The sequence below is a fragment of the Dicentrarchus labrax genome, unplaced genomic scaffold (genome assembly GCF_905237075.1).
Source record: "Dicentrarchus labrax unplaced genomic scaffold, dlabrax2021, whole genome shotgun sequence".
Taxonomy (NCBI): domain Eukaryota; kingdom Metazoa; phylum Chordata; class Actinopteri; family Moronidae; genus Dicentrarchus; species Dicentrarchus labrax.
The window spans coordinates 25,175,603-25,196,300 of NW_026136722.1; the positions used below are offsets into that span (position 1 = coordinate 25,175,603).

Here is a 20,698-nt window from a genome sequence, read left to right on the forward strand (position 1 = left end):
AATGTAGGCCTATGTTTAATGTATGTCTATTGTATGTCTAATGTATGTTTGTATGCTGCTACTGGATGCTTGAATTTCCCTCGGGATAAATATTCTATCTATCTATCTATCTATCTATCTATCTATCTATCTATCTATCTATCTATCTATCTATCTATCTATCTATCATGCATATTTATCAATATCAAAACCTAAACATCATTTTCCTTTAAGTCACATGGTTTCGGGTAAATCAGGAGTTAGGCATAGGCTACTTTCACTTTTCCCTTTGCTTCAACCTATCACATCCCATCAGAGAGCAGCTGTTGGGGGGGGTGTTAGGGGGTCTCTCTCTATATTAAGGCTGTGTATGGAGAGAATTCTGTTCCTTTATTATTCAATCAAATAGAATAGATTTGAAAGCAAAAAAGAGTAAGTGGCAATCAAAAAAAAAAAATGTTTGAGATCGAAACAGAACAGGTTGCATTTGAAAAAAAAATATGAGAGAACATATTTCTTCAACTTCAATCAAAACTAATGTTTGTAAGTAAAAACATGCGACCATTTTGCGTCCTCTTTGCTTGCAAATTCAACTGCACTTGATGGGCGGGGCCTACGCTGGTGGACGAGAGAAGAGTTTCTATTGGTTGGTTTGACTGGCTACGTCTTCCGCATTACACCCACTTCTCCCTGTGCTGTGCTGCTTGGAGGTAGCCTGTTGCTCTTGAAACGTTTCCCATAAGTAATGAATTGCGCCATATCGTTGGCTACAGCCTGCCATACATTCACAACAACAACAACAACAACAACAACACAAGTAATGAATTATAATGCCCTGCTGCTGCTAGCACACTGATTAGCAGCAACATGGTTGTCTCTGATAGTCACAGTACTACCATGGATTACTAAACTACTGATTATACAGATCAGTGGTGCTGAAATTTGCGTTTCTCTTCTATAGCCTACACATTGTACATCTCTGAGGTCAGAAGCATCATTCAGCTGCTCCTGTATAGACCAGTAATGCTGGCTGGTTAGAAATATGTGCGTGAATTTGTTAAATTATTCGCCACGTGTGTTTGTAGACATTAGAACAGCTGTAGAGAACGGGAGCCGGGAGGAGTAGCGGCAGCCCGCTACACAGTGGAAACTGGCACCACGTTCAGTGGTAGTTTAATAATCCATAGTAGTACTGTTGTGTAGGAAGCGTGACGTTTTGGCACCGCGAGTACCATGCAACACTAAATGTTTCAATCACAGCCCTACGTTGAATACGCCTCCCTGTAATTCACTCACTCATTAGGCTACTCTGCTCAGGCCGTGACTAGCAGAGACAACCATGTTGCTGCTAATCAGTGTGCTTGCAGCAGCAGGGCATTATAATTCATTACTTGTGTTGTTGTTGTTGTTGTTGTTGTGAATGTATGGCAGGCTGTAGCCAACGATATGGCGCAATTCATTACTTATGGGAAACGTTTCAAGAGCAACAGGCTACCTCCAAGCAGCACAGCACAGGGAGAAGTGGGTGTAATGCGGAAGACGTAGCCAGTCAAACCAACCAATAGAAACTCTTCTCTCGTCCACCAGCGTAGGCCCCGCCCATCAAGTGCAGTTAAATTCGCAAGCAAAACTTTTGAATTTGCAAGCAAAGAGGACGCAAAATGGTCGCATGTTTTTACTTACAAACATTAGTTTTGATTGAAGTTGAAGAAATATGTTCTCTCATATTTTTTTTTTCAATTGCAACCTGTTCTGTTTCGATCTCAAACATTTTTTTTGATTGCCACTTACTCTTTTTTGCTTTCAAATCTAGTCTATTTGATTGAATAATAAAGGAACAGAATGGGGTGGGGACAGGAAGGAGTTCTGACAAGACTGCAAGATCTACACAGACCAAAGCAGCAAAGGAAACGCATGACAAAAGGTGAGTTTATGTAACAATTCTATAGAGCGACATTTCAACTTGATAATAGTCTGTTTTTAGTCAAATATCAAATTTGACCTCTTGACTTTATTCTCGGACTCCAAAAAAACAACAACCTTTGTCTTGCCTGTCTCTAAAACTCCTTTGTGTCATAAATATTGGGATGTTCGCTCATCATAGAATTGTATTTAAGAGAAATTACACCGCAAATCTTCCCCTATATTTTATGCTGGCGGGCCACAAATATAGTGCACATTTAGTGTTGATGCATGACGTTGCAATATTTGCGACGTTTCAGCAGCAGTAAGAACATCAGGATGACAAAATGTGTAACTGCGCTACTTTTATTTATTTTATTAAAATAATTCATTTGATCAGTCAGCTTGAATATTAATGTGAATTTGCAGTGATTGTTGTATTGTATGAATGACTTTGTCTTACAACCCTCTACAGATGAAGAGCAGAAAAGATGGAGGCAAGAGACAATGACAACACAGCAGCTGGAGGAGGAGGAGGAGAGTCTGAAACTGAATCTGTGACACCAAATGACAAAGGTCTTTTAACATTTTGTAAATGGTATTTCATAAACTAGAAGAGTTAGCTAACCAAATATGTTGATTTATGCTGATCCTGTATATTTTTTCTTTTTCTTACATGGCAGTAGATAAGATGGAGGAGAGTGCAGCCAAGGTAAATATCCTTTCACTTACATTAGTCATTATTATCTTCTATCTATAGCTGCTTTTCTTTTGTTCTTTAACAGTTTTCCAATTTCTAAAGTTGTGTGAGAGTTTTGCAATAGAGAATCCTTCCCAAAGTTTAAGTGATGAAAATGTTCATAGAAGTGGAAATCTGTACATTCATGAACCTCCTGGTTTGACATTGGAGGACCAAAGTTTTCTTTGCTTTTATTTTATTCTGTTGTATTGCTTTACCTTGCTCTTGCTTTACATGCTATTGTATTAGTGCAACACTGTTCATCTTCAGTATATATTCATCTTGATGCCGATTCCTTGGTTTTGGGTTGCTTGCTGCAACGGCCCAGGGTTCGAGTCCGACCTGCTGCCCTTTGCTGCGTGTTATCCCCTCTCTCTACCCCCCTTTCCTGTATATCTTAAGCTGTCGCTATTGATTAAAAGTCAATAAAAGAGCAAAAAAAAAAAATATTTAAAATAATAAAATAAAAAAACACAATGTACTCTCAGTGGGTCTAACCTGGAGGTGTTAAAAAATAAAATCACCTGTTCTCTCAGTTTGATCCAGTGAATGAACCAGGTGAAGCTCAACACTCAGAGAAGAATGATGAAAGCACAGGAGGAGAGTCTGAAATGAAGTCTGTACCATCCACAACCAGTGAGAAAGGTAACATTAACCAAGAACTGATTGTACAGTCACATTGATTTTATAGATTATATTTCAGTGGAGTTTTTAACAGAATTAGATTATTTACTTTTATTTTGTCAGTGCATTGACAGAGTGCTGTCTGTCTACCTTTTACAGTGTTGTTTCAGTGATTACTGCAGTTTAACATATCGATGTTACTCTCTGTTACAGGCATGCCTGAACTCACAATCGTGTTAATTGGTGACACAAATTCCATTGAGACCGGATCAAAAAACATCTTACTTGACTATGGCGAGCAAGCAAATGTGAAACAGTTTTCAACCAAACTGTATGATTTATGCGGCCGGCACATCTCTGTCATCAACATGCTCGGTCTTCAAAACACTGAGGAATTCCCATTAAATCAGGGAATTCATGCCTTTGTCTTACTGTTAGCAAATGGTCTGCATACCAGCCATTACAGTTCAGGAGTGCAGTGGTTAGAGGAAGCTTTTGGGAAAGGATCCCTTTCTTATTTAATGACAGCTGTGACTCATGAGTCAGATGAAAAATGTGAAGGTGCATTTAAAGACCTGAAAGCCAACAGCAGTTTTGTTGAAAACAGATTCCAAACATGTACAAGAAGTTTGAATGATGAAAAAGAGATAATAGCTCTGTTGGAAAAAATAGATGTCATGGTCTCTGAAAACGATCCCCACTGCTACAGTGGACTGATGTGTGAAAGGATGGATTCCTCAGCGTTTCAGCAAAATCAAACAGGTGAGCTTTTAATGTTTCACATTCACACCAACACTGCTGGTACACAAGATAATGTGGATGTAACTTGAATAATAGTTCATATAATAGTAAAAGCTCTAAGCTTTAAAGAGCTTCATAGCGAATTCATTGTTACGCTGTCTGGTCTATCCCTGTTTTTATAGTTTTGACCACAAGGCAGGTGTTTTCAGAGAAAAAGGGTCTAATGGTGGGTTTCCACCAAAGGCAAAGCAAATACTCGCTGAGCGTTTCTCACGCTAGTTTACTCTCGGGATCATTTGTATTTACAAGTATTTAGTTACTCACACGAGTAGTCCCCTTTAATCTGGAACCTACTGTTCACTCCCTATTTACCACCAAACAGCACAGTTAGTGACTGGTTGGTGAACACAATGGAGCCAGATATCCCTCCAGAGAGTACTCTACTGCCTGGTTCCAAGAGTGAACCTATGGTGATGTCACCCATTGGTTTGTGGAGAACCATTTTGAAGCCAGGAGTTTGGCATTTTGGCCGCTGCCAGCATGAGCCAGCGTACATGCTGTAGTGCGAGTTGATCTACACTCATTGGCTGCGCAGTTCTGACTCGTCCATAGCAGGAAACAATGGCGGTTCACCTGGTCACACAATCTCGTATTACAGATAAACAGTACACTAAAGTACGTTTTTTAAACAATTTTAAGCGAGAAATAGTCAACGCAGTAATCTAGCTTCATATTTGATCAGCACTGCCTAGTTTGACAGTTTGATCTGAGTTTGGTGCGTTGAGGTGGACTGACTCACTGAGAGTGACCTGTCAATTACAAGGTAGCTTTATCGTCTATTTTGCTCTAAATAGGACCATCATTTACTTAATGAACATCATAATGTATGGAATAAGATGGTAAACTAGCAACTGAGACCCTAAACTCACCAGGAAACTGTTTACTGAGCTCCTAAATGGAGTGTCAAGTCAGCTCATTCTCCATTAAAGTGAATGGAGCTCCCCCTGCTGGCCTTTACATAGAATGCAGGTTTTAAGACACTTCCATGTTGGCTTCACTTTTCAGACTGGAAGCTCTCTCCATTATACTGTCAATTCCTGGTCCATGTAGCTAATTGTTGTATACCTCAATTAAGCTCATTGTCTATAAAAAAAAGCATAAAGGAATATAAAAATGCAGAAATGTATAATTAAACACATAACAAAGAAAAATAAATACATTTTGGTAATAAAATCTGCTATTTCTGAATGTTTTTAATGTTTATTTGTTTTACATTATTTGTTCAGTATTATTTCATTATTTGTCCACCATAAGTATCTCCCCCCATGTGACATACATGTATTTTAAGGAATGATGTTAAGTAACTATTTTGGCTTCATGTGCCACTGAGCAGCTTCCATATGAATGAACTGAGCTGTGTCCAGTTCTCTTTATACAGCACTAATTTTGCTACGTTAGCTAGCTAGCATTTTGTCCGCATTAGCAAGCGAGCTAACATTAGCCAGCTAAAACCAAAATATAATAATATATTTCTAGAGATTTGCAGTAATGTTGGCTCTGACTTTGGACTCTGTGTTGGTCTGTGTTGTGGTGGGTGCTGGTCATTGTACACATTATCGGACTCCATTTACAAGCTAACGTTAGTGGTTGCTTGCTGTTGACACTGTACTGATGCAGAGAGAGAAAGAACTTGGGGGTGCACATAAACTTCACATCCTTTGGATTTTTGCAGAAAAGTGGCCCCGCATCCTAGGAACGCATGTGTAGAATCAGTCCACTGGCAACCAACAAGAGACGGTCACATTTTTAAAGTTACATTACAACCCGTTCATAACAACATATGGTACAATTAAACAGTGGACTTGTGTATGAGAGCAACACGGACTGCATTTAACTGTTGCATGAAAATAACTATAGATTTGAGACTTGTACACAATGTTTTGAGAATTGTGATTTTCATTAGACATTTGTGCCGAAGCAAAGTCAGAAAAGTCAGTAAAGTTTCATTGTTTGTGGCTGACCAAGATGATATTATGTCCCTTCTAACCCTGGTAAACTCACCTCCAGAAAACCGAGGAATTTATCACAGAAAATGAGCAGTCTAACTAATCCAATTGTACATCTGCTTTTTCTTACTTTATCCTGCAGTTGAAGAGATGGAGGAGGATGCAGCTGAGATCAACCTACAGGTAAGATGTTTATTTTAACCTTTAGTGATCGTCATCATAGAGCAGCATTTCTTTTCTAAAACTACCTGTATTTTATCATGTAGTTTTAGTTTTTTGTATTCTTTTCATAAATGAGTGAATCATTGTGTGATATTGATCTTGATTGATCAGTTTAATAATTGATAAAGTAAAAGTAAAAAGTTGTCAATAAATACTCAAGTAAAGAAAAAGAAAGAAAACTTATTACTTCCCAGCTCAGCTGAACACTAAATACAGACCTTGCTTGTATCGGAATACCCGCTGTGTGTTGTTGATCCTCATGTTTTCAGTCTAAGTGGTTCTAACCTGGTGAACTAAATGTGAAATTAATTAATTTGTTTTCTCAGGGTGATCCAGTAAATGAACATGGAGATGTTAAACAGTCAGAGAAACCAAAGAGAAAGGTAATATTTTAATGACAAAATGCAGGGATGGACTGAACTCTATCTCTGTTTGGTGGAGAGGAGATACAGCTTGTGGAAGAGTTCACTTTTTGAATAAACACATCTTTTTCACAAATAATTCTTACAAACTTTTCCTACTCTCTTACAATTTTTTATTTTATTTTTGATCGTGCAATCTGATTCTTGTCACATTACTCTGCAATAGATGAACTGAAGGGGAGCACAAGAGCAGGAGGAGAGTCTGAAATCAAGTCTGTAATCCCATCTGCAACCAATGAGAAAGGTGAGATTTTTAGGACATTTTTCATTGTACATAAATGTTCACAGTATAGTTATATTTTAAATTCAAGAGTATCAATAAAATAGGAAACTATATAAACTAATTTCTGATATTGGTTGCCTTTAACCCTTTTAGCAGTCAATCATAAAATAACTACTGTTATTGTAATAACTGCCAATAAGTTCATAAATGTTCCGTTCTTAATGTAATAAAAGTCAATAATATAATAACTGGCAAATAATGTTATAAATTGTATTATTGCTGAGTTAAAATAATCATAAAATTATTTTATTTATTTATTGGCTATAAAGTGTCACACTTGCCTCTTTCAAATAGCTGCCTGAAAAACTGACCAGATATTATTTAAATACATTTGATGAATGATTATATCTTTCATGGAAAAAAGAGCTTTTTTGGTTTTTTAGTTTTTTGATGGCATTTTCCATTTACTGTAGGAATGTGGGTGAATGGGTGAATGTGGCTGTTATGACCTCAGTTGAGAAGTCCGGGGGAAGAGAGGTGCAGCAATTAATAATAAACCAGGTGTTTAAAGAAAGAAAGGAAACAGAAAGATTTGTAGTATTAAACTATTTATTTAAACGTAAATGACTTCAATCTTAACACAAAACAACTTCCTAAAAAGAAAGGAAGTGAAAACTATTTAAACTAAACAAACCACTGATCCAATAAATAAGTATGAACAACGCTCTCCCTCCACTGAGGGAGTAATGATAATGTTACACGACGAGCACCACACAGCTCTGATTCATGACCGACAGCACCACAACACTATCTGGCGGCCTGGCCCACTGGCCTCGTCTGCTTCTGTCCAAGTAGCTTTAAAGCAAGCGGCATGATTGTTAAAACTACCGCAGGTGGGCCTGACAGAGGGAGGGCGGTACCTGGAATAGGACACAGGACAGAGCAGAGGCAAAACACATTTGGCTTCTACACCCTTCAACAGGAGAGGCTGAAGTTAAAGAGGTCAACAATGAAAGCAGCAGTAATGTGACTGAGCGGTCCATGGAGGAGAGTGATGCAGTGAAGCAGGCTAGTCCAACATCTCAGGCTGTTTCAACGGAGACCAGAGAACGTGAGAAATACTTCTGAATACTTAAAATACACAAAACACATTATCTCTATTTGGTGCAGAGGAAATGCATCTTGAATGAACAATGAACTGTTTGAATATAACAGACTTTTGCAAATAATTCTTCATCTGGAATAGTTAACTGACAAAACAATTTTTTTTTGTTTGATCCTGCAATCTGATTGTTGTTACATTACCCTGCAGTAGACGAGGAGAGTGCAACTAAAACAGAAGCAAAGGTGAGATCTTCTGGTCCTCAGTTGTCATTGTTATACAGAAGCTTGTTTTTTAAGTGTAACTATACCCTTCAGTCCTGCTAGCTCCCTTCCTCTCAGTGAATTTAAGAATGCATCAGGGACCTGGAGGACAGTGACTTTAGGGGGCGTGGCCTAGTCATAGACAGGAGTGATTGACAGATTGTCCACAGCAGTGTAGCAGGAACACCAAAGGAACACCAAAGAAGAAAATACTAGCATAAACTCCTGTGAATGATGCATCTCGATAGGTGTATATTTGAACATGAGCGCAGAGGCTGGGGGAGTTGGGTTGCCCTCCTCTGGTTAGAGCGCATTTACACTTTTTTGATATATATATGTAATGATGTAAGGGATTCCCAAAAGGTCTGCATTAGCCTTACAAGGTTCAGGGTGATTTAAAACAGCAGAGGGCCATTGAGCTATTTTCAAGCCACAACATGCAGATTTTCATACAGTAAATTTGGTAAAAATGTCAATATTAAGACCAGCATTGATGTGTTTGATCACAGTACAGGCATAGAATTAGGTCTACAGCTCAAATAACACGCATTAGGGTGAAGTACCTCTTTAGTGCTCCCTTCTTTTTCTCTGTGTCAAATTTTAGCAATAACACCTTCAGCTGGAAAATGGAGCTATTTGCCTTTAAGTTTTTTTCACATTCCAGTGGATGAATTGAGGGTGACTCCAGATGAAACCAGAGCAAAGATAATAATTATCTCAACATCGAATCCTCTGACTTCACCTCAGACACCACCAGCAGGTTTTTGTTTTTTAATTAAATGTGTTAACAAATGGATTGTCATGAAATTTAGTTCATGGGTGCCCAGAGGATGAATCTTAATGAACTTGGGGGACTTTTTCTCTAGCCCCACCATGAGGTTAACTTTTGTGGCTTTAAGTGAAATATCTCATTGATGGAACGCCATCAAATTTAGACATCATAGATTGCCATGACATTGATGTCTCTCTCTGAATGAGCTGTAATCACTTTTGTAATCCCTGTACTTTCCATCTAGTTTCAGTTCATGTCAGGTTTGTGACTGAAAACCTACAAAACAACAGCCCGGGCCATAAGACCATTATAATGACCGTACACGCCATAATTCATTCTGGCCCAAGCAGGCCATAATATTCACTAGGAAAATCTCATCTGGTACCAATTTCAAAGCTTTATAAATACTCTGACTCTTTAATCATTGTGCAAACACTCAGAAACAATGTGTTCCTCTAAGCAGCCGTGTAAGACTCTAAAAAATGAAAGTTATTGATGCCCACAATGCAGGAGAAGACTACAAAAACCGGAAGCCACAAGGACATCAGCGGACCTGTTGATCACTTTGGAGGATTTAACAGCCGATGAATTCAAAACATTCAAATGGTATCTGCGGCTGGAAGGCAACAAATCCATCAAAAGATCCAAGCTGGAGGGGGCAGAGAGGAGGGACACTGTGGATCTGATGGTGAACACCTATACACCACATGGAGCTCTGAAGGTAACCATGAAGATTTTAAAGAAGATATCCAGGAATGATCTGGTGCAGAGCCTGTCAGACACCTGCTCAGGACCAGAAGGTCAGTCACACCTTTTTCTTTTATTTGTATCTTCAGACAAAAAGAGTGGGTTGGCAACACAACACTTGTAGGAGGCGTAATTGCACTACCTGATTTCATTCTTTTTTTCACTTATGGAGCGAAGCCTGCAAGCTAGTTCAGGCAGTCAACTCGAGCTGCTTGGATATACACACATGACATTATTCCATAATCACTTACCAAGCGCTCCCTTCCAATCTGGCGGTATATTTAAGCTGCAAAATTTCCCAGCTCTCCCTCTGCTCTGTCAATGCCACTGTTGCGCTGCATCCGTATTGCTGCTGCTGCTCTGTAAATTATTGCTGCCTTGCATTGATGTGACTCCTGTCAACTGTTCAGGAGTCTGATTGTCTTGTTGTTTTGCATTTCAAACTTCTGTACCTCCGGCCTGAGGGTAGAAGTGTGAACAGTCCGTGTTGTGGATGGGTGGGTTCTCTGAGCATGGAGCCAGCTCTCCTGTGGACTGCTCTGCAGAGAGGGCATTGGTGTCCTGGTGATCCTCTCAGCAGTCTTAACCAATCTCTGCAGGCGACTGCGGTCCGCAACCGTAGTGTGATGCAGCTGGTTATGGTGCTCTCAACCATGCAGCTGTAGAAGTTGCTGAAGATCCTGGGTGACATGCCAAACTTCCTCAGCCTCCTCAGGAAATACAGCCATTGTTGGGCCTTCTTCATCAGCTGCGAGGTGTTCAGTGTCCAGGTAAGGTCCTCACTGATGTGGACACCCAGGTATTTTAAACTGCTCACCCTCTCCACTTCAAGCTCCCGGATAGACAGTGGTTGATGAGGTCTCCTCTTCTTCCTCATGTCCACTATTATCTCCTTTGTCTTGTTTGTGTTGAGGGAGAGGTTGTTGTCATCACACCATGCCCCTAGACCGGCCACCTCCCTCCTGTAGGCCGCTTCGTCACCCGCAGTGATGCGACCGATCACTGCAGTGTCATCTGCAAACTTCAGGATGATGTTGTCCTTGTGGGAGGCGACACAGTCATGGGTGAACAGGGTGTAGAGGATGGGGCTGAGAACGCATCCCTGAGGAGTGCCAGTGTTGGTGATGATGCTGGCTGAAGTCCTATTACCAATCCTGACAGACTGGGGCCTGTCAGGATTGGTAATTCCTTCCTTCCCTTCCTTCCTGCCTTCACCGCTCAAGCAACCTTACAAGGTGGCTGTCGATGCCTGTTCAAAACACTGCACATGTCAATAAATAATTCAGAAAATGTCCTTGTTGTCGTATCCTTATTAATCTGATGTCAAGTCTATCTGAAGTTAGTTTATACTGTCATACAGTCTGTAAGTAAACATACAGTCTGCAGTATATGTTTAATGCGGTCAGCCGTGGCAAAGCGTGATACGCCCACATCATCTGGTGATAGCCTACAGCATTTTACCATCATGTCCAATCACGTTGCGTCTACCCTTTTATCTCACCAATCACAATGATATTCTATACATGTCAGCACACTCTGACAAACTTTCAAATCTCATTTTGCAATAGGAATAGAAATCGGATAACGTTAAAACTTTAATCAGTAGAGGGTTGACACCACAGGTGGGGGTAAGTCACACGTGCAAGTCTCAAGCAAGTCCCAAGTCCTTTTTGTGAGAGTTGAGTCAAGTCAAGTCAAGTCAAGTCATAGCTTAGGTCAAGCAAGTCATGGAAATATAATAAGCTGGATGACAACCGTCTTAAAGTGCTGGTAGTGCTGGTAGCTTGGCAAAAACCAAACAGAAGATCCAAGTTGACAGCATGACCATCTCTGTCTACCCGGATTTCACTGTGCGAGTGGCCAAAGTGTGAGCGGCATTCAACGGCGTCAGGCGGATGCTGAAGGACATCCCAGGAGTTAGGTTTGGACTTCTTTTCCCAGCCCAGCTCCGCATTTCATTTGACGGGCCGAGTCGTTTGTCACTGATCCTGAAGCTGCTTGTACGTATGTTTCCCAGAACATTGTCCGCCGTCAATGAGGACTGACTGCCGTGGTCACAATGGTCATTCACGAAGATTGTTAAGGTGATATTTTTTCTTTCCCTTCTGCTTTGCATTATGTTTGATCATAATATAAGTTAATTAGACAACAAGGACTGCCAAAGCCACATTAGTCATTTGTGAGGACTGTCAATTTATTTATTTATTTTTATTATTATTATTTTTCTCTTTTCCTCACTGTGTATTATACCCGATCATAATATAAGTTAATTAGACAACAAGGACTGCCAAAGCCACAATAGTCATTTGTGTGGACTGTTAAGGTGATATTTTATTTTATTTTATTATTATTATTTTCCTCACTGGTTTGCATTATGTTTGGTCAATATAAACTTAGTTATCTGGATGATGGCTATCTGATTAATGGTTGGTCTAATATGGCAGCTTGTCATTCTTGTTACATTTCCTTAATCTCATGTTTTATCAATGTTAGAAATGTTCCTGTGTTTATTAGCATTTCTAATTTCCTGCAGACTGCATACTTGTTTAGTTAGTAGTTAGGCTACCTGTAAAGCCATGTGCTATTGCCTCTGTTTAGGGGTTGTTTATGTGATCTCCAGTTCAGGGGGAGGTCGGCATAGGGATATAGGGTACATATTTACTTGTTTCTTTCTTTCTACACAGCGCACTCTGTGCTTTTTTGAATGTATTTTTTTTGTCTGCTCACCACTAGAACCTTTTATTACTGCATCACCCAAGTGTTCACTTAAAATACTATATGACTTCACAAAGTAGCGGCGCGCTCTGCGCTACACGTCTCGTTAGTTGGAATATAAGGGGATGAATCACCCAATTAAACGCACCTGCGTCTTCACACATCTGAAATCCTTAGGCCCAGACATAATTTTTTTACAGGAGACACATCTTTTGGCTACCAAGCAGGCTGGGTTGATTAAATATTCTGTTCTAACTACGGGGCCAGAACCAGAGGGGTGGCAATACTGATTAAAAGGGGGACCCCTTTTGTCCCATCTCAAGTTATCTCTGATACTAATGGATGATATATCATAGTCTCAGGGAAACTGTTTGGCACTCCAATTATCCTAGCCAACGTGTATGGTCCAAACCGGGACAATCCATTGTTTTTCTCACGCCTTATAGCCAAGTTACCAGATATCAATTCACATCATCTAGTATTGGGAGGAGATTTCAATTGTGTTCTCAACCCGTTTTTGGACAGGTCCAGGGTCGGGACCAAAATCAATATTTCTTAGTCAGGGGAGGTACTTCTGTCCTTTCTTAATGACTACAGGCTACTGGATCCTTGGAGAGGCTCTAACCCGACAACCAGGCAGTACTCTTTTTACTCCCCAGTGCACAAGTTTTTTTTTTTTATTCTCTCTTTTATCAAACATTCAAAATATCACAGTATCATTTCCCATCACTTATTCAAGAATTGATTATTTTCTTGTAAGATTAAAAAAAAAGAAATCATTACTAGACTGATTTTCAAGCAATAAACTCTCTCTTCTGATCCTTTTCTACACTAAAACATCTAAACCCATACTCAAAATAAAACCCCCCCCTTTTTATATTATTTATTATTATTTTTGGTTTGTTTCCAGAAAAATTTTTATACTAAAAATTCAAACCATCACCCAGACATTCTATCTTTTAATAAATTTTTATAAAAAAGGGAAAAATTTTTTAGAATGGGGGGGGTTTTTTTCAATTACCTTCTTTGCTATGACTACAAAATATTTTTTTTTTTTTTTTTTTAATTTTTTTCAAAATTTTATTATTTTTTCCCAACATTTCTCACATGGATTAACCTATTTAAAAAAATTTAAGGATTTAATAAGTTTTTTTTTTTTTATTTTGATTTTTTTTTTTTTTTTTTTTTACCCCAAAAATTTTTTTCCCCTATATCACCCATCTGCTGGACGATGTTAAAAGGATTTGGCTACAAGCTGATTTTAAGCGTTTTTCTATTAACAGTTTAGCACAGATCTTAATTTAATGCACCATTTAGCGGACAGGATTTTTTTTAGGTGCAACTTTAAACTCCTTGAAAATATGAAACACAATTGAAGCGGTGGTCTTGCCATTTTAGCAGGCAGTTTACATGTGAGAAATCTACTCAATTTTGTATCATTTAATGCTCTTTTTTTTCCTCTCCCTTTTTTTTTTTTCCCCTTTTTTTTTTTTTTTTTTTTTTTGAACAAATCTTCCCAAGAGTAAGAAGGGCTATTTTAGAGATGCTACGCTGGTGGACTTGCCTCCAACTATGTTATACTACGGGCAGCCAATCTTTTGCCCTATTGGATTACATCATTCAGAACTGGAAAAGCCCTACTTGGGTGCCATGGACATATGTCTCTTTTACATTACCTAGCCTTTGTACTTCTTTTAAGAATCAACTATTCTTCTTCAACTGTGACAAAACACTCTCAGATATGGCGTAATTAGAACCTTTAACCTTACATACAAGTGCTTTATGCCCTACTATGATGTATTTTCTGCTCAATAACCCAGCTTTCTGGTATGATAATGGCATAGTTTTTTAAAGATTTATTTGTAGGCGGCACCTTATTTCATTTGAGACTTCGTAAATTTTACATTAGTTCACTTCTTCAGGTACTTACAGGCCCGTAGTTTTGCAACACACCCATTCCCACCACCTGATAATGATTTGCTTGACAGATATTGGGCGTGATCCAATCCTTAAGGGCAACATCTCTTTTATATACATGCAATTTAGACCTACATATGCCTAATAGTAGCACAAAACACAGAACGTGTTTTAACAATGTTAAATTTAGCCTTAAAGGTGGCAGACTTTTTTTTTTTTTTGTTTATTTCCTTTCTCTTTAACCGTGTATGTGTGTGTATTATGTATTGTACCCTTGGGTGGGCGGGTGGGATGGGGGCTGTTGTTTGTATAATTGTACTGTGAAAACTTGAAAAAATAAAGTTTCCAAAAAAAAAAAAAAACAAAAAGAAAGGAGAAGGAGCAGACAGGTGAGATAGGTGAAGGCAGGTAGGTAGCAGTGGATACCAGAATCGTGAAAGAGGTGCCGGATATGAAGCTCCACATGAAATATCCTCATTATAATGAAATAATATAATTAAGAGAAGAGCTGACACCTTCAGGATAAAAAGGTAAGGATGCATGCCATATAGACTTGATTACATTAGGAATTAGAATTAGATAGACTTTATTAATCCCTGAAGGGAAATTGGGTCGTTATAGCAGCCAGGTACAATAAAATACAATAGAATAAAAAAAGCCATATTAATAAATATAGCTCATCTGCTACGTTAAAACTTCCAATAAATCTAATATCATAACTTTGCAACACCAGATTGAGACCTGTACTATATCCGCAGGCGGAAAAAACAGCCAGAGCACCTGGCCAAAGTGGTTACATCTGCAGAGGAAGCCAACTCCATTTTCAAGAGTTTCACTGTAGTCACTTTGGTGGGCGCTGTGGAGTGGAAAAACCCACAGTGTTGTAATCAGTAGGTATTATTTGCCTGGAATGGAAGAGGACATTCCTATGCGTGTACAGAAGTTATAAATGATACATTTCTGTGTACACTGAAGAAGCAGCGACCTCTGCTGTTTGTTTAGAGAACTTAAAAAGCTTATAGCACCTGGTATTCCCAGACGGTCTACCAGCCAAGTACTAACTAGGCCCGACCCTGCTTATCTTCTGAGACCGGCGTGTTCAGGGTGGTATTTCTGTAAGCAAGAGCTGCTGCTGCACATGGACCTTTTAAAGACGTTTTTACACCATGTTCTGTTATTCTGTCAGATTAGTGTCTATGTGTATCAGAACGTGAGAATACATTCAAGACATTTATTTATGTAGGTACAATTTGATGACCAACTTTTATTGATTCCTATATTGTTTGATGTGATCTGGATTTTTTAATGACATAGGAGTAGGTATTTGTTTTAACATGGAAACCAATATTTTCTTTACGAAAACAATTTTAATTTTTTTTTTTTTTTAAATTTTAAATGACTTTGAACAGCAGTGTGAGAATGCAGCAGTGCAGTTACTGTGGATGTGATGATCTTTAGATGACAGGATGGATTTAAGACTATTATTGGATTAAGAACAAGCAGTAAAGGTTCTGTGAATTGTGGTCAAAATGATGATATTTATTACAAATACCAGTATTCAAATACAGGTCATACAGGTCTTCTCCACTCTGCAGTGGACGTCTCTGCAGCCAGGACGTACAGAACAAAATGGCCTCAACAGTCTTAACAGGCTTCCCCTCCCCTAAATAAACTCATGTAGTAGAGCATCTTATCCTCTCTGCCGTCAGTCTCAACTCAGCTGAAATACTAGTTTGCCCCAGAGCTGAGCAATGAACAACTTGTGTAGAGAGGAAAGATGATGACCGACTACTTTCCAGCCATCACTTTTTATTTTATAGACCACATGAATCAACATGTCAATATTACTTAAACCAAACATTGGACCTGTCACTTTCTGCTCACCCTACAGGATGCCTGCCTGTGTGCAGACTGCAGAGAGTTGGTTAAGGGGAAGAAAGAAGCCACTTAAGACAAGACAAACCCCCTGGAGGCTCAGCCTTGTCCTCAGGAACTGTCAGGTATCAAATCCAGACAGCTCTGCGGTGGCTTCATGGCTCAGGTTTGTATGAGGAGGGGGGATTCGTCCCAGGGGAGGCTGGCTCAGGGGCTGGGGACTCTGGCTGTGGAGAGGGGCTGGCTGTCGCGGCTGGCTCTTTCTGCACCAGCTCGGGCTCATCCTGGCCTGCCTGGGGCGGGTGGACCAGGACCCGGTCGATGATACCAAAGTCCTGCGCCTCCATGGGGCTCATGTAGCGATCCCTTTCCATCACGCCCTCTAAAGAAAAGGCAGCAAAGGAGGACAAAGATGAGCATCAGTTTACAACAGGTTCGTTGGATTGGCTGGAAGGAATTTAAATGACAGAAGTCCTTTACACCAAGAACACTAATGTATATCACACCAACATGCTATCTACTGACGTCAACATCATTTAAAACTTGCCAACATTTCTATTTGAGCCATTTGCCTTTTTATAATGGAAGTTTACAAGATCGTCACTAAATCCTGTTTTTTTAGACAGTTGGGGGGACAGCAGGTCAAGCAGAAAACATAACACTGACAATAAGCATATACCTTACTACCTGACTGCTGATCGGCCCCATGATTCAAATGTTCAAACCATGTCTGAATGGAAAACTCATTCATTACATGTGCAAGAGGTATATATGAGTGTATAGTATCATATTCTGACAGCATTGAATGATCTACAGCTCAAGTTTTCTGTGCAGGAAAGAGTGAGTGAGTGTTGAAAGAAGTGTTGCACTGGTACATCTTAAACACGATCCGCCTGTAGATAAAAGAGCCGGGGCCAACCTACCAATGGTCGCCAGCGGCTGCCCTGTGTGTTTGGCGTAGATGTTATTGATCTGTCTCTTCAGCTTCAGGATCTCCTCAGCCTGGATGGCGATGTCTGTGGCCTGACCCTGGAAACAGAACACTCTGATCATTATTTATTACAGCCTTGACTGAACTGTGCTGTGCTAACTTTCAGACTGTATCAGGCCAGTATTAAGAGGACCCGGGGAGACGACCTTACCCTGGCGCCCCCTGAAGGCTGGTGAACCATGATGCGGGCGTTGGGCAGTGAATGCCTCATCCCCGACGTTCCCGCTGCTAGGAGCAAGCTGCCCATACTGGCAGCCTGGCCAACACACCAGGTAGAGATGGGATTAAGGATGTACTGCATGGTGTCATAAATGGCCAGGCCCGATGTCACCACGCCGCCTGGGGGGAGAGGAAGGATTTTAAAAAATGGCATGAATTTAAGTGCTCAAGTGGGATTGATTAGCCATATTCTAAATTGAAATGGAAACTGGTAAATAGACCATTATATTGTTCTAGTCAGGATAATAGGGCCACAGTGAAATGCTAAGGAGAAAAGGGAAGTCGAAAAAGGAAATTGGATATTAAAATGACAAACCAATATTACAGAATGGCAATTTAAAAATGGGTAATATCACAAAATAAAATAAAATGAAAGTAGTAAAACAAGAAACTGGTTTTGCTATAAAAAGAACAGATGGTCAATGCAAAACAGGAAATATACAATAACCAGTCAGAAAAGCTCTTACCAGGACTGTTGATGTACATGTGGATGGGTTTGTTGTTGCTTTCTGACTGTAGGAAGAGCAGCTGGGCAATAACCAGACTGGCTACAGAGTCATCAATCTTAGCAGATAGGGGAGAAAGAGCGAGAATATTTTTTTAAAATCATTTTGAATACGTGTTTATGAAACAGAAGCTCACTCTCAATCAGTCTCAACATCCAGGGAGACACTTACAGGACCCATTACACAAATGATTCTCTCTCTCAGGAGGCGAGAGTAGATGTCATACGCTCTCTCTCCTCTCCCCTGGAAGAAAAACAAAAAGGCAGAATTGTTGGAATTGTTGTAACTTGAAATAATAAAATTTTATCTAGTGCTGTGATGAACCAAAAACGTGTTTACTGTTATGAAAGTTCAAAACGAGTTTGTTATTGTTCTCAAACAACTGCCACGTCCAACTTGTTTACTTACTTATACAGTTTGTAATGCTACTATAATAATACAGTATGCTGTTTTTGCAGTTGCTATACTGTTATACTGTCTGACCCTCTTACCAACATTCATACTTTTCTTTCTAGCTGTGAGAAGCTTTTCAATGTCTTTCATGCACCGTTATGGGGGACACTAGCGCCCATGAAAAGCATGAACAAACATCAAGCAGTTTTCTGACAGTACTGACAGTTTGAGCATATTTTTGTGTCAAGACAATATATAGTCAAATTCAGCTCAGCTGTTTCAGCATCTGAGTTTCTCTCTCCTCTCTTTTCGTTCTAACTCCACAGTCCTTCCTCTGTTCGTCCCAAGCTAACAACCTAATGTAAAGCTCATCCCTTCCTGTGTAAGCCCTGTTGGTATCTGAGGACACTATTGGAAGTAAGAAACCGGAGTGCGCTTTTTTTTAAAGTTGTGAATGAGCTCCTCCTGGGTGTACATTCCCCACAAGTGTTATTCAGGAAATGTATTACAGGCAAACCTGAACAAGGTCTACTTAGTGAGGACTCTCTGTGGGTGTTGGTCTGTATGGAGAAGACATGCAAACCGGTGCCACTCACTGTCTGCTCCACAACTATAGGTATGAGAGGACTCCTCCATACAGGACTGTGGTGGATGGACCTGCTGTGTTTCAGCGTCAAGCCTCCGATGTGCAACACCCTCTGGAACACACGGGCAGAAAACACACAGAAGAAAAATGCATTATTGTAACCGAAACAACAACAACATTTTTTTTAAACATGGGGGATTGATAAACACATAAAAAAAAAGAATGAAACTAACTTAAATATTACATTAAAAAAAGTTAAATAAATGCAACAAATGAGGGTTCTGTTAACATAAGCCTTGTTTTAATTAAATTAAAATATGCTATGTATATAACATTTGCAAAGCTTCTTCATTTGTTTATTGTGTTTCTTAAAGTCAGTAATCTTGTAATCTTGCTTTACAAAATTGTTTAAATTTGTACACATCTGGGCTAAAACTGTGTTTAATGCAAAACTGTTCATAACAGCTATTCTCTGCTATCTAAGTCAATGACTTTCCATGTAAAATATATTAGTAGTTCCCTATTGACCTACATTGTTAGGGTTGCAGTGCTGTACTGATACTATGGTGCCCCCACTGGCAGTGGGTGTACCATGGTATGACAATTGATGGTTATCATAGTGTGTACTTCACTTATTCATGGTATTCAGTTCTACTGTATTAGGTTTATTTAAAACAATAAGATATAATATTTTGTGAAATTATAATAATTTAAAAAACCCTTCTGTTTTCATTCCTTTCAGAGTCATTGTAACTGCTAATAATTGTGTAATACAGCTTACTGTTACACCATGAAACCATATTCTACCATGCCATTGTGTGTGTCTAACAACTTCTAAACTGAGTTAATTAAAATGAAACTCTCAGACATTGCGTCAGGTGCAACGTTAACCTGCCATCATACAATCCCACCACTAGATCCAACGTAACATCATGTAACGTTCATCCAAAATCCAACAGTGAGTGAACAGGGTTATTTCAGACTGGCTAGGGTTGTTGTCTTTAGGGGAAACCCAGTTCCTCTATGTTTGGAGCAGAAAGCCTGCAGTCAGTAACGTTGCTGTGTGGAGGTGATGCCATGAAGCAGCGTTACACAAGCTGTTAGCTAACACACTCAAACACGACCAACAGCGACAGGAAGCGACGCTTTTAGGTTTGAACCCCGATCTACTGTGTGAGGCACGCTGACAGGAAGGTCTCCGAAAACTTATTGTACTCACTCGTAACAGCATTTTGAAGAGTTTTAGGTTCAACTCCCCCTCTGTGTGACCCCCCGAGATACACCGGAAGCAGTTCCACGTTTACCTTTGAACCGCTTTCTTCTTCCTCGAGGTTTGACAGGCGCTTGGTGTTTCATTGAGTTCACTAGCTCCCTCTAGAGGACGGTCCCAAATACTCCATCATTATTCTATTATATACAATTACCCTTAATATAAATAATGGACAGTCTAGATAAGATATATACAGGATTATACAGGCTGTAATACTACTGTCTTCTTTTTATAATTCATTTTTCTGCCAGGACTCTAAGGAAAAGGAAAACTAAGGAGTTTTATAATAAAATGAGCTGGTGAAAAATAAATGAAAAAGTACTGTAAATAAAGTTTAAATGTATTTTATTAACAGAAAAATTATGACGATTTATTTTTCTTTTTATGCTACATATTTGAATGATTTAACTTAATTATTTATTGATATATATATATATATATATATTATATTTAGTTTGATAACCTTGTGCTTGTCAGTTCCAGG

At 39.3% G+C, this 20,698-nt stretch overlaps 2 protein-coding genes across 4 annotated transcripts; one reads left to right on the plus strand and one right to left on the minus strand.

The window, feature by feature from the left end:
* The first annotated feature begins 1,839 nt into the window (after positions 1–1,839).
* LOC127357027 (uncharacterized) lies at positions 1,840–7,960 on the plus strand. 3 transcript variants are annotated; one of them, XM_051389188.1, is made up of 9 exons: positions 1,840–1,903; positions 2,357–2,457; positions 2,565–2,593; positions 3,157–3,265; positions 3,458–4,006; positions 6,134–6,174; positions 6,540–6,596; positions 6,802–6,879; positions 7,841–7,960. In XM_051389188.1, exons 2-8 carry the CDS (start codon positions 2,373–2,375, stop codon positions 6,808–6,810), a joined length of 879 nt encoding a protein of 292 aa, XP_051245148.1. In that variant the 5' UTR covers positions 1,840–1,903; positions 2,357–2,372; the 3' UTR covers positions 6,811–6,879; positions 7,841–7,960. The 3 variants fall into 3 exon arrangements, with proteins under 3 accessions (XP_051245148.1, XP_051245149.1, XP_051245150.1); XM_051389189.1 differs by having other exon boundaries at positions 2,568–2,593; XM_051389190.1 differs by lacking the exon at positions 2,357–2,457.
* A 7,932-nt stretch (positions 7,961–15,892) lies between these two features.
* Positions 15,893–20,282, minus strand: clpp (caseinolytic mitochondrial matrix peptidase proteolytic subunit). Its single transcript, XM_051389197.1, has 7 exons — positions 20,164–20,282; positions 18,955–19,056; positions 18,137–18,208; positions 17,927–18,023; positions 17,392–17,579; positions 17,173–17,278; positions 15,893–16,631 (listed from the first exon to the last, which is right to left on the minus strand). Exons 1-7 carry the CDS (start codon positions 20,173–20,175, stop codon positions 16,405–16,407), a joined length of 804 nt encoding a protein of 267 aa, XP_051245157.1. The 5' UTR covers positions 20,176–20,282; the 3' UTR covers positions 15,893–16,404.
* Positions 20,283–20,698: the final 416 nt, after the last annotated feature.

Coding starts and splice junctions, on each gene's coding strand:
- LOC127357027 (XM_051389188.1), top strand. CDS start 2,373: ATGGAGGCAAGAGACAATGACAACACAGCAGCTGGAGGAGGAGGAGGA. Junction 3,266..3,457: donor ATCCACAACCAGTGAGAAAG/GTAACATTAACC, acceptor TCTCTGTTACAG/GCATGCCTGAACTCACAATC. Junction 4,007..6,133: donor GTTTCAGCAAAATCAAACAG/GTGAGCTTTTAA, acceptor TTTATCCTGCAG/TTGAAGAGATGGAGGAGGAT.
- clpp (XM_051389197.1), bottom strand. Junction 18,209..18,954: donor CTATAGTTGTGGAGCAGACA/GTGAGTGGCACC, acceptor TTTTTCTTCCAG/GGGAGAGGAGAGAGAGCGTA. Junction 16,632..17,172: donor GCAGCCGCTGGCGACCATTG/GTAGGTTGGCCC, acceptor CCTTTTCTTTAG/AGGGCGTGATGGAAAGGGAT.